Source organism: Tinamus guttatus, unplaced genomic scaffold, assembly GCF_059628265.1.
Source record: "Tinamus guttatus ecotype Peru unplaced genomic scaffold, ASM5962826v1 Tinamus_guttatus_pri_ptg000158l, whole genome shotgun sequence".
Taxonomy (NCBI): Eukaryota; Metazoa; Chordata; class Aves; order Tinamiformes; family Tinamidae; genus Tinamus; species Tinamus guttatus.
In genome coordinates this window covers 109,958-122,663 of record NW_028288692.1, presented here as the reverse complement: position 1 = coordinate 122,663, position 12,706 = coordinate 109,958, and the positions used below count along the sequence as shown (strand labels likewise).

The 12,706-nt window shown below is 40.0% G+C and overlaps 1 protein-coding gene across 1 annotated transcript in view; it reads right to left on the bottom strand.

The window, feature by feature from the left end:
* LOC104569029 (EGF-like repeat and discoidin I-like domain-containing protein 3) overlaps positions 1–12,706 on the bottom strand; it is a gene marked incomplete at its 5' end in the record, with an annotated part of 167,844 nt that overhangs the window by 45,677 nt on the left and 109,461 nt on the right. Inside the window, 2 exon segments of the mRNA XM_088522745.1 lie at positions 4,467–4,611; positions 5,719–5,874. Of these exon segments, the coding sequence (XP_088378871.1) occupies positions 4,467–4,611; positions 5,719–5,874 (301 nt within the window).

The window sequence follows — 12,706 nt, the reverse complement described above, 5'->3', positions numbered from 1 at the left end:
CTCTCTCTGATCTGTCATCTTGAGAGGATGTTCGGGTCCAGATCGGCAGGTATCACCTCGTGAGTAGTTATCCATACTTTGCTGCTTTTATGTGCCTGAATAAATGCTCGATGTAGTCACCTCGTTCTGGCATGATTATTGCCGAATCCCGAGCCCATCCGGAACATAATTGGTGACGAGGATGGGATTCGGCAATTAAACAGTGGAACTCACTAGTGGAGTGCATAGCTAGGTGAGGTCGTGCCACTGGATAGAAATTGTGTTTGTGCTGTTTGTGTTTGTGGTCTTTATTGTGTGTGCTTCATGCTGTGGTTCTTTTTCAGGAGAGCTGCAGGCAGCACTGGCGACTGCAGGGAGGCTGCGCCTCCGAGGGAATACCCTGAACGGGGGCCAGAACCATGGAATGCTCTATGGGACCAATGGGAGACCTGCACTCAGGTATCTCCAGAACCATGGACCCAGAAGGACCCCATGGCGGTGTTACAGTATTGGGGTCGGTTTGGGGAGACTGACCGTACTAAGAACTCGGTCCGACTGGAACATGCCGGACGGATGGGAGGTGCTCTGCTCTGTGCATATAAGATTCTAGCGGGGCAGTTAAAGGAGGAACAGGAGAGGAATCAGCTCCTCCAAGAGCAATTACAGGCAGTCTGGGCCACCCAGATGGTGCAGAGGCAGGCTCTGCTGGAGGTCAATGATCAGAGGGAGCTCCTGGAGGAGAAATGTGCTAAATTGGCGGCACAGTACACGTTACGAGTGGTAAAGAACAGGCGAGGGAGAAAACTGGGGCAGAAGGGGAGCTGGGTGTGGACTATTGTCATCCACCCTGACGGGGACCCGGAAACTTGGGATGGGGATATTTGGGAATCAGACGAGGAAGTCTCCACACCAGAGGAGAAGGGCCCATCGCAGGACAAACCAAAAAGGCGAGCTGCCCCGGTAATACGAAGGAAAGCTGTGCTGACAGGGCCAGGACAAGTGGTGCGACAGGATGAACTAACCGATTTTACTCTCGAAGATATTAAGAATCTGCTAGCGAAATATAAACAACAATCCGGGGAGAAATCTGTTATGTGGTTTACTCTCCCAGTCAATGTCCTAAACAGTCCAAAGTCTGCCCTCCAGAAGCCCAAGGTAGTGGTTTTGCTAATGCCCCCCCTAACTCTTTAATTTCATAGTCACTATAAATGCAGAAGTTCAGAAGACTTCCTGCGTATGAGATTGTGTGAATAGATTCTGTAGCTATCTATAAGCATGGAGGGAAGAACATTTTCAAGAAAACAAGAGGTCAAAGAGAATAAAAGTAAGTGCTGAGAAGGCACATGTGAACATATCCTGAGGAATAAAAAGCTCTGGGGATTACCATACCTCTGCAAGAACTGAAAAACTCAGAACACCAAAAATCTGCCAAATTTGTACAAGACTACTAAAAAGGAAAAGAATTTACAAAACAGAGTTGTCCAAACACAAGACAGGAATACAAGGCCATGAGATTTAGTAAATATGTATTATACAGATGGTTGTTTACATAAGCATTGAAAATGCTTTTCAAAAAGTCTGACTATGTGTCCTGGTCAGTTAAACTATTAATGAATCTATAGCTGACAATATGCTGAACATACTGTTGAACTGCTGAATCCTAAGAATGGTTTCATTATTAGGATGAGCATCCCGCAACATAGTCTCCTTCCCTTCAGTAGTGTTACTTTTCTCTAGCTCCATTATTTGTTAGAGAAACCAGATCTGTCAACATCCTTTTCAGACTAAAACAGATCATCTGGAAAAAGACTGCATTAGACTGTCTTTATGTATAATTATACTCATTTTCCAGTAGACACTGAAATTGTTTTGCTGAGCCTTGGCTGCCTGCAGTTCTAAGAAATGATCATAGAATCATAGAATCATAGAATGCTTAAGGTTGGAAGGGACCTCTAGAGGTCATCTAGTCCAACCCCCCTGCATACGCAGGGGCACCTAGAGCACGTGGCACAGGACTGCAGCCAAGCGGGTTTTGAAGATCTTCAGAGAAGGAGACTCCACAACCTCTCTTGGCAACTTGTTCCAGGGCTCTGTCACCCTCACTGTTAAGAAATTTTTCCTTAAGTTCCTGTGGAACTTTTGGTGCTTCAGTTTCTGGCCATTACCTCTAGTTCTGTCGGTGGCCACCACTGAAAAGAGGCCAGCCCCATCCTCCTCACTGCCTCCCTTGAGGTACTTGCATACACTGATTAGATCTCCTCTCAGCCTTCTCTTCTCCAGGCTGAACAGGCCCAGCTCCCTCAGCCTCTCCTCATAGGGCAGATGTTCCAGGCCCCTGATCATCCTTGTAGCCCTGCGCTGGACTCTCTCCAGCAGCTTCACATCCCTCTTGTACTGTGGAGCCCAGAACTGGACACAGTACTCCAGATGTGGCCTCACCAGGGCTGAGTAGAGGGGCAGGATCACCTCCCTCGACCTGCTGGAGACGCTCTTCTTCATGCACCCCAGGATCCCTTTGGCCTTCTTGGCCATGAGGGCACACTGCTGCCTCATGGTCAACTTGTTGTCCACCATGACACCCAGGTCTTTCTCCGCAGAGCTGCTCTCCAGAAGGTCGGTCCCCAGCCTGTACTGGTGTCTGGGGTTAATGATGTCATTGATGACCTTGGAATGATGACCTTGAAATTGTTAGGAGAACACTGAAATAGTTCAGTAGTTTTCATAGTTCTTTGAGCAAAACAATTCTTGGTCATTCTGGCAAGGACTTTAAATTGTGGTTCCAGAAGTAAAGACATTAAAAAAAAATCTGATAGACTAAAGCAGCTAGACAGAATTTTCTATTTACTCTCAAATCTATCTATATTGTAAAAGGGCTACACTGAAATTAATGCATTAACTTTTCATTTCTGAATCTGATTTTGATACTAATAGGGGACTAAAAGTTATTTAACTTCCACTGTTTTGATATATAATTCATAAACTGGATGACTATTGTTTGTACAGTAAGCACGTAGCCACAGAAAAAATATTTCCTAAATGAATTTGTGGAGCACTCTCACTGATAAAGGTTGATCCCTTGCAAAAGATTTTTAAAAATTAACATGCATTACTGAATTTGTAAAGGGACATGGTTCTTGCAGAGAGTGGCTAACCGGTCAGGCTTTGCATTTATGAACTATAATATCTGCTGCTCTAAACCTTAAGAGAGTTTATATTGGCTCTACTTTTTTCATTTTTTCTACAAGACACAAGCACTGCTTCCACTGGAAAGACACAAAGCAAATATAAAATCAAATCTTTTCTAAAGCAGCTCAGTAAAATATATCTTATTCCAGTCCAGAGGAAACATTCTTGTACCTCCAAAGATGCTGTGCAGCACATCATTCATCATCAGTGTGATCATCCAGCAGTCATGAGAAATGACTCAGATTGACATGCTCTAGGTAAGCTTGCGTGTGCAGGGGTCTTGGACTAGATGATCTATAAAGGTCCCTTCGAACCTTAAGGATTCTATGACTGTGGTCCCTGCTTCTGTTCAGAACTGCACAGCAGACTCTGGGCAAACAGCTCCAGTTCTCAGCAACCATTTCTCTTCCTATACTTTGTTTTGGATGTACTGAATGTAACTGTGAGTTAGAAACTCTCAGTGCCTCTTCAGCATATACCAGAAAAGCTCCTGATATCTGATGACACTTATTCAAGCTGATCATAAGTGACTTTTTGTAGGTCACACATAGTTGGAGGCCAATGCACACAAAAGATTTGCTAAGGTTGGTACTATGTTACCCTACTAATACTACTACTACTACCACCACCCACCACCATACCATAAGGAATTATTGTTGCTTATATCATTTACATAAAAAGAAACAATAAGTATCTGTGAGCGGAATGCTCAAGTTTATGTATTCATCAATAAAGGGATTTCTCCACAGTTTGGCTGAAGAGCAGGACAAAGGGAGGGGAGACTGAGTGGAGCCATGAGCGAGTGGGACAAAAAGAGCCATCTGCAAGGAGATGGGGGCCTTTACAAAGGAGGGAAATAGGGCAATTCCCCCACATTCTTCAGCAAGGGGGACAAAGGAGTTGGTGAGCTCAGGTGAGAACAGATGGTGGGAGGCCGGAGTTCGGTGTAGGTGGGCTGGGAAGCCTGTAACTTCTGAGGACCTTGGCCAATGGGGAAAAGGAGAGGGCGTCCCTCGGTCGGGAAATTAGGATAAAAGGGGGGCTGCGTCCCCCAGCAATTTGAGAGACCCCACAGGGATATGCCCGGTGGACTCTCCCTTTATTCGAATAAAGTTTTAGGACTCCTCTGTCTCCTTTTTGGACATTCAGTTCTTGAGAGCGAGATTTTCTGCACATCTGGATAAACTCAGAGATGCCAACTGCATTTTGTCATGAATAAATTGGATGTTCTAAACCACTGGCACAAAAATGTGTTGCTTGTTTGTTGATTTCTGAGATATGGCAATCGCTACAAAACCCACCTGATAATTCACAGCCAAGAAGTTCCATTCTCAAAGTACAGTGCCTTCTGCAAACCTGAGGATACAGCCGTATGTACTGCGACTTTATTGGTGGTGTGAAGGAGTTGGCATAAGGAGTGTTGTTGTCTATATTTCCACGGAATACCTGTGTTAAAATGACATATGCATAAAAATATACTAAGAGAATTAGGAGATGCTCATTTCATTTTGATGCTTCAAATATATTCCCTTTGCTCTTCTAACCTTCCCTCCTTGGTTCCCTGTGATTTTTTTCACAGAGGCTGTTTTTTTTTCCACTTCTTGTGCCCAACACCCAAGATTTTAAAAAAGGTGTGACTGCCTTTGGCTTATACATTCATGTGTGTTGCCCCTGGTGAAATTGCCTTTGACTCATCACTCCTAGAAGCGGGAGCTTCTAATGCACAAAATTACATCTTTTTTTTCCCCCTCAAATTAATGTTTTAAATAGTTTCTGTTCAATCTATCCTGCAATTATTTACATCGATTGACATTTATTTTTTCCCTCTACTTCAATAAACTGCTCCAGTTACCACTGAATTCTACCGGAACCTTTCCAGTGATCTCAGTGGGAGTTGAATTAAATCTAAAAACATTCTTCTATTCTCTCCTCACTCTAACTAGATGCTTATATTTTGTTTTCTTCCCTCATTATATACCTTTTCACAAAGCATTTCAACTTCCTGCCTGCATAAGAGGAACTATGTTGAATGCTGATAAGCATCTTGTCTATTTTAACTTTCACAGTAAAGCAATTCTTGAAGCTTTGCATTCAGAACTCTGTATAAAAATAAGTAGTAACTATAAATTGTATACCTACATGATAAACATGATACTGTTTATGCAATGCAGAAATTAGCATTGATGAATGGGTTCCATGCTTTTAAGGGTTAACATTAATCTGCCAATGTAATAAAACTAAATTGAAAACAGAGTAATGAGTAATTACTGGTAAATTAATTAAAATGAAAACCAGTTAAGAGCAATAAACAGGATTATTCTAGCCTTGGGACACAATATTTTTACAACCATCAATTAAAGTATAAGAAATTCCTAGTACACAGAAAGTGTATTTTTTTGCTGTAGATTTTTTCAGAGAAAAATAATAGCAAGGAAAGAGACTACTTTCTCTGTTCCTCCGTCAGGCAGTTATACTTATCTGCTAGAGATATATCATACTTCTCAAGACTGCTAAACCATGAGACTTATGCCTATCCAGATAACATAATCTTACCATATCTTCATTTGTGCCTTTTACTTTGTACATTGTCCACGATTTCCCATTATTACTATATGCAATTTTGTAAGATTTTATGTATTCTGGACTTCCTATCCTCTTGGCACCTTGAGTTATAACGCCAGTGACTCTCATCTTCCTCTGCAAGTTTATCTGAAATAATAATATAATGATGTCATAATTAAACATCTGAGAGAGACAATTCTAGAAATCTAGTTATGACATTTATCTCTTTTTCTGACTCCAAGAGAACAGCAGCACTTAAAAGACTATCTCTATCTTTGCAAAAACTCCATTTATTTTTCATTTATATATGTATATATATAAACAAATAAATAAAAAAAAAGAATTTGACTAAGAAGCATATACTAAGTTGCCGTCTTTGTGTGTATATGTATACACAGACACAATCACTCACAAACACAGCACTGATATAGATCTAAAAAAAAAAAGAAATGCAACAAGACTTTAATACATTTATTTACTAAAGGCTGGATCTTCCATTCTATTAGAAGCTAGTTTAGAATTCCTCCTGAAAAGAGTCCAAGCTAACTTCTTGTTAACATTTTTTTTTTTTAAGTCTAAGAGTCTAAGTAAAAACACACAGATGCGCTATAGACTTTTCACAGAATGGTTGAGATTGGAAGGGACCTCTAGAGGTCATCTAGTCCAACCCCCCTGCTCCAGCAGGGACACCCAGAGCACGTGGCACAGGGTAGCATCCAGGCAGATTTTAAGATCTTCAGAGAAGGAGACTCCACAACCTCTCTGGGCAGCCTGTTCCAGGCTCTGCCACCCTCACACGAAAGAAATTCTTCCTCATACTGAGGTGGAACTTCCTGTGTTTCAACTTACACCCCTCACCCCTTGTCCTACCACCGGCCACCACGGAGAAGAACCTGGCCCCATCCTCCCTACATTCTCCTCTCAGGTATTTATATATATAGATCAGATCCCCTCTCAGCCTTCTCTTTTCCAGACTAAACAGGTCCAGCTTGCTTAGTCTTTCCTCATATGACAAATGCTCCAGTCCCTTAATCATCTTCGCGGCTCTCCGCTGGACCCTCTCTAGAAACTCCATGTTCCTCTTGTACTGGGGAGCCCAGAAATACCCCCAATACTCCAGGTGCGGCCTCACCAGAGCTGAGGAGAGGGGCAGGATCCCCTCCCTCAACCTGCTGGCAACGCTCCTCCTGATGCAGGCCAGTATCCCATTGGCCACGAGGGCACACTGCTGCCTCATGGTTAACCTGTTGTCAACCAGGACCCCCAAATCGCTCTCTGTGGAGCTTCTTTCCAGCAGGTCAACCCCTAATGTGTCCTGGTGCCTGGGGTTATTCCTCCCCAGGTGCAGGACCCTGCACTTGTCCTTGTTGAACCTCATGAGGTTCCTCTCTGGCCAACTCTCCATCCTCTCTAGGTCTCTCTGAATGGTAGCACAGCCCTTGGGACCGTCGGCCACTCCTCCCAGTTTGGTGTCATCTGCAAACTTGCTGAGGGTGCACTCTGTGCCCTCATCCAAGCCATGGATGAACAAGTTGAAGAGCATCAGGCCCAGTACTGATCCCTGCGGGACACCACTGGCCACAGGCCTCCAACCAGACTCGTCCTCATTTATCACCACCCTCTGGGCTCTGCCATCCAGCCAGTCCTCAATCCACCTCATTATAAGATAAATACCTTCCACTATACAGGCAAGATAAAACAAAAGAATGCCATCTGATATTCACAAAAATGTTAATAATTACAAGAACATCATCTTCAAAAACAAATTAGAAAAATAGTCATTGCTTATTTTCCTTTCACATATATTTACTTCCCTTTATCTATGCACATATAAGACATCCTACTGCTTGGGGAAAAGGAAGAAAAAGTGTAATATCAAATACTTTTTTTTTGATCCAGTAATGGATTTAATCTGGCATTTTTTCCAGCTTTATTTCTCTTCTTTGATATAAAAATTTAAGAAAGTTTTTTTTTTTTTTTTTTTTTTTTTTTTATGAGGATTGCACAGCCAGGCACAAACAGTCCTGTAGGTTTCTACAGGGCGATGATGATAACTTTTCGACACAGGAGCCGACGAGGAGAGGTGGGCTACTAGACCTCGTGCTAACAAATAGAGGGGGACTCGTAGGAGATGTGAAGGTGGGGGCTAGCCTCGTCTGCAGTGAAAATGAGTTGGTGGAGTTCAGGATCCAACGAGGAGGTGGCAGGGCTGTAAATAGCCTTGCAACCATGGACTTCAGGAGGGCCAACTTTAGCCTCTTCAGAGACCTCCTCGGAAGAATCCCATGGGCCAGGGCTCTAGAAGGAAGAGGGGCCCAAGAGAGCTGGTCAGTATTCAAGCAGCACTTCCTCCACGCCCGGTAACAGTGCATCCCTGTGTGTAAGAAGTCAGGCAGAGGGGACAGAAGGCCTGCGTGGATGAACAAGGAGCTGCTGGCAAAACTCAAACAGAAAAAGGCACTATAGTGAAAGTGGTAAAAAGGACAGGCTCCTTGGGAGGAATATAGGAATGTTGTCAGGGAATGCAGGGACATGACAAGGAAAGTTAAGGCACATTTGGAATTAAATCTGGCAAGGGATATTAAAAATAACAAGAGCAGCTTTTTCAGATAAATCAATGGCAAAAGGAAGATCAGGGAAAATGTGGGTCCGCTGGTGAAGGAGGTGGGTGCCCTGGTTAAGAAAGTCACAGAAAAAGCAGTTACAAAAGGATTTATGCAGAAAATGTTTTTTCTTTTATATAAGCAAGAGTAGATTCTAGTAAAATCATGACCCTCCATCCCTAATGCAAAACAAAACAATCACTGCAATTTGATAAGTGAAACAATGAGAAAAAATAATCTGCCAAAGATTTTGATACTGTGTTAGAAATTCAAGCAGAGAAAAAAAGTCCTAGTGAATAGAAGAGTTGGTTATATAATTATCAAAAGTAAAGAAAAATTATTTACTTTTTAAATACTCACTTTATTATACATAATATTTAACCTGTGTTCTTTAATCTTCAGGAACTAAAAAAAAGCCTGCCTTTTTAGGTGTAAGCCAATGCCTTTACCTCATATGTTGGTATTTGTATGTATAAGCTATACAATTTTATTTACATCTGTTTTCTAATAGACAGATTCTTTCCTTTTAGGATTTTTTCTGGATCAGCATCCCTCCTCTCTGGCCCAAGCAGAGCTTTGGCTTTAAATGGTATTGAGGATCAAGTAAGTTAGAAAATCAAAAATGGGACGGAATATTTTGCAATTAGGTCTATATAATCTGTCATTTTTTTGCAAGAAAGCCCCAATAAAGGCCAAGAAAATCATTCAGAAATCCCTGCAGCTTTAGTATGTACAGAATTATCCTGGGGCTGATTTCATGCCTGGGATACTTCCAATCAGTACACCAGGCCCTTTGTGCCTGGGTTCTTTTATGTGCTTTATATTTTTCAAGCCAGCGCTTAGCAAAACACAAAATATTACAACTATGCAACAACTATAAAGAAGCAGCTGCTGAAATCTTTCTTAGTTAATGTACTTCAGTAGGAAGCAGAGTTCCCAATGTGAAATGTGTGCTAGCTATTTCAGCACTAAAAGCATTTTTAAATGCATTGTTCTCTGGCAACTTTGAAAAAAAAAAAAGGCAAACCTTAAGATTCTCTGCTTTGTGGATACAGGAGAAACATGGACTTAGGACAGAAGGTTATACATTCTTACTACATGGGTGTCCTAGTTTTAAAACAGATAAAGAAGTGAAAGTAATCAGGATAAAAACAAGAGTTTAATGCACCATTAAAAAAAAAGACAATATAAAGTTAAATATATTATTACCTAGACTAACCAGACAAATCAAGAATGATAGAAGGCCAATAGTACTTTGAAAGAAGATAAAAAAAAAATCTTAAATAAGACACATAGAAATGTGAGAAAAGAATAAAACAAAACAGAGAGACCAACCAATTCAACTACCTTTACTTACATTTAAAGTTACTTGAGAGCACCAGATTCTGACTATACGGCCACAGTGCTGCACCAAGCTCCAGCTCTGAGGGAGTTCCTGGATCCAGCAACTTAGATGTAGCCTAATCACCCAACACACTTTAGGGAATGTTCACAAACACACAAACGAAAGGATGCCCATTGCCTTACTTATTATTGGCATCCCCAAGTAGTTTTTATTTATTTCAGTGCAATTACAGAATAGTCAGCAAATTGGGGTATTAAAACTGAGTTTAGTCTCTTGAATTGGGTTAGATCTAAAGCTAAACCAAGAGAGGTGTACGTGATTATGTTAGGTCTGGTCCTACAATAGAATTCATTACAGGAATTCAACAGATCTTTCTTCCCTCAGGGTCTTACATGCATATATATACACATACATACACACACACACATACACACACAAACACATTTCAGCAATGTTTCACTGCTTTCTCTGTTTGTATGATTTGTTCCTTGGATTCAAAAAGTATGTATGAAGATTTTCTTTTTCAGATTTTTTTTTGTATTTTAAGGTAACAGTAAGGCCTTTGAATCAAACCAAAACCCTTCATTTTAAAGACAAGATTACTTACCAAATATCATTAATTGTAATGTCTTATAATTTGGATCTCAGAATTTGGGAAACACCATAGTCATGTTGCTGTGCTGAGAACTTTGTTAGGACAAAGTAAATCTGTAAAATATTGGAATTCACCACACATACCACATCTTCAGGGTACAATCCATTTACTTTTTAAATTATTTCCAGTCTTTTTTTTTCTACTATAAACATTAATAGAAGAAAATATGAATATTTTTTTCCTCTTTCCTAAGACAATAAGCTGAATTATCTGAAAAGTTGGTTTTTCTGATGGTCTTCTAACATATTTAAATTTATGTCTGTTTTCTCTATACCTGTTTTGGTTGGTTAAACTCTCTTTGGTAGATTTCTGAAGCCAATGCTCTGTAATCTCAACCTATGTGGCCTGAATGGAAGAAGTTCATGTACTTTGCAATCTGGGATCAAATAGTAGAGTATAGTCACCATCCAAAAGATATCTACTTGATTAAAAAAAAAGAAAAAAAAAAGAAAAAAAAAAGGAAGATTTTAAAAAAAAATCAATTGCATCTCTATCTTCTACATTATTAAACCTAAGAGTAGAGGGATAAGAAGGTGCGGTAACTTTAGTAACTTTTACAATATGTGATGCTCCTGACCAGAATAAATAACTATATTCCTCTCATACATTTTTGCACAATTAGCAATAACACCATTAACACTCACAGTACCATTTTTCCTGAACTGTACACTGGGAGCAAGCTTCCAAAAAATTCTCAGGTTAAATACCTCAAAAAATATCATTTGAGACTGTAAATATATGTTTTCATGATCCTTCCTTTGTAACAGAAATTCATAGTGAACTATGTTGTTTATATGTTTCAGTTATGAGATACAATAGCATTGCTATAAATAATTGTTCTCTCTTTTTTTTTTTCTGGCACGAAGTATACTTCTTGTAGTAATCCTCGTAATTATTCATACAAAACTAGGGTTGAACACAAGATCGATGTTATATTGGCATGTGAAGATTCTTTACAGCAAGCCTTCCCTGATGATTTCATCAGTTTTTGAAAGTTTATATTTTTTCTTCTTCTTTTTAAAGTCTTAATTCTTATAAAGCTAGTCAGAAAGCACAGAAACATCTTCTGATGAGAAATAGGGACACTTGCCAATGGACATATTTGCAATAAAATCTTAACTCATAATCTTAACTCATAATCTCAACTCTTCCACTCATAAAAACTGTGAAGTACCATCCACAAACAGAAAGGATAAATTCAGAAAGAGAGAAGAGCTATTAAAGTATAAAGCTAGTCTAATACTAAATGGGTGTAAACTGTCCAAAAGTAAATTTGAGTGGACATTAGAAAAAAAAATCCCTTCAAGGAAGTAAAGTTCTGAAAAAGCCTCTAATAAAAAGGGCAAGGACAAGAAGAGAGACTGGTTTTGAGCTGAAGGAGCTTGAAAAAAAAATCAGAAAAGGAGTACCCTGACAAGATTCCTGCAATACTGGAAAATTCAATGAGCATGAAAGCTGCCTCCCATGTTTCCCTTTTGTTTTTTTTTTTTCAAACACTAGAGGCCCTCAACGCTACTGAGCATTGGGGGATTCAGTGTGCGATGAGGTCAGGAAAATTCAGGCTCATATTCTGCTCATTTTTGCACACTATTGCCACACCTGCAATTTAAGGGGCTCGTATATCTTGCCCCTTGTGTCATTTTGTCACTCTCCTACTCAGTGCTGTCAGCAGAGCTTCCTCAGATTTAATTGATGGCATTAACGTAGTCAGGGTAGCAGCAGTGCTATGTGTTTTAACTAGAATCCAGATTAGGTTATATAGTGATTAATGCACAGTAGTGCTCCAGCTGTTGCAGCCATTCTTGAAGAAGGATTATTACAAGGAGAAAAGTAAACATTTTATATTTATGACAGTTTAGGGGAATTCATACAGTCATTTACTATAGGTCACTTTACAAGTGATAATTTTTAATTCAATCGTGAGATCGTACACTGCAGATAAATCAATTAAGCATTTGGTTATTTCTGATCTGTTGTACAAACCGAAATCATTTTAGTCCCACTTACATAGATGCAGAGCCAGCAAAGCCTCTTCATGATTTTGCTACCAATTTCTTTCCAAATTCATGCTCCTGCCATTGCCATTTCTAGTGGTTCACTTGGCTATCATACTTTAACAGTAACAACAAACAACTCTCAATTCTTTTCTAAACTCAGTTATGGCTTTTCCTCGCCAATCATCTTGAAGTCCTTGTCTAGCTGGATGCATCCCATCATTTTTGCTATCTTCGATAGGCCCATTTCTATGCTTAAAGTTAGGCATGTTGGATCACAAATTGCCCCAGTAATTTCATTTGCCCTCTGTGAAAAGGTCACCATATATGTTAAAGCCACCTATATGGAAAAAAAAAGCACAGGGATAGTTTAGATGAAATT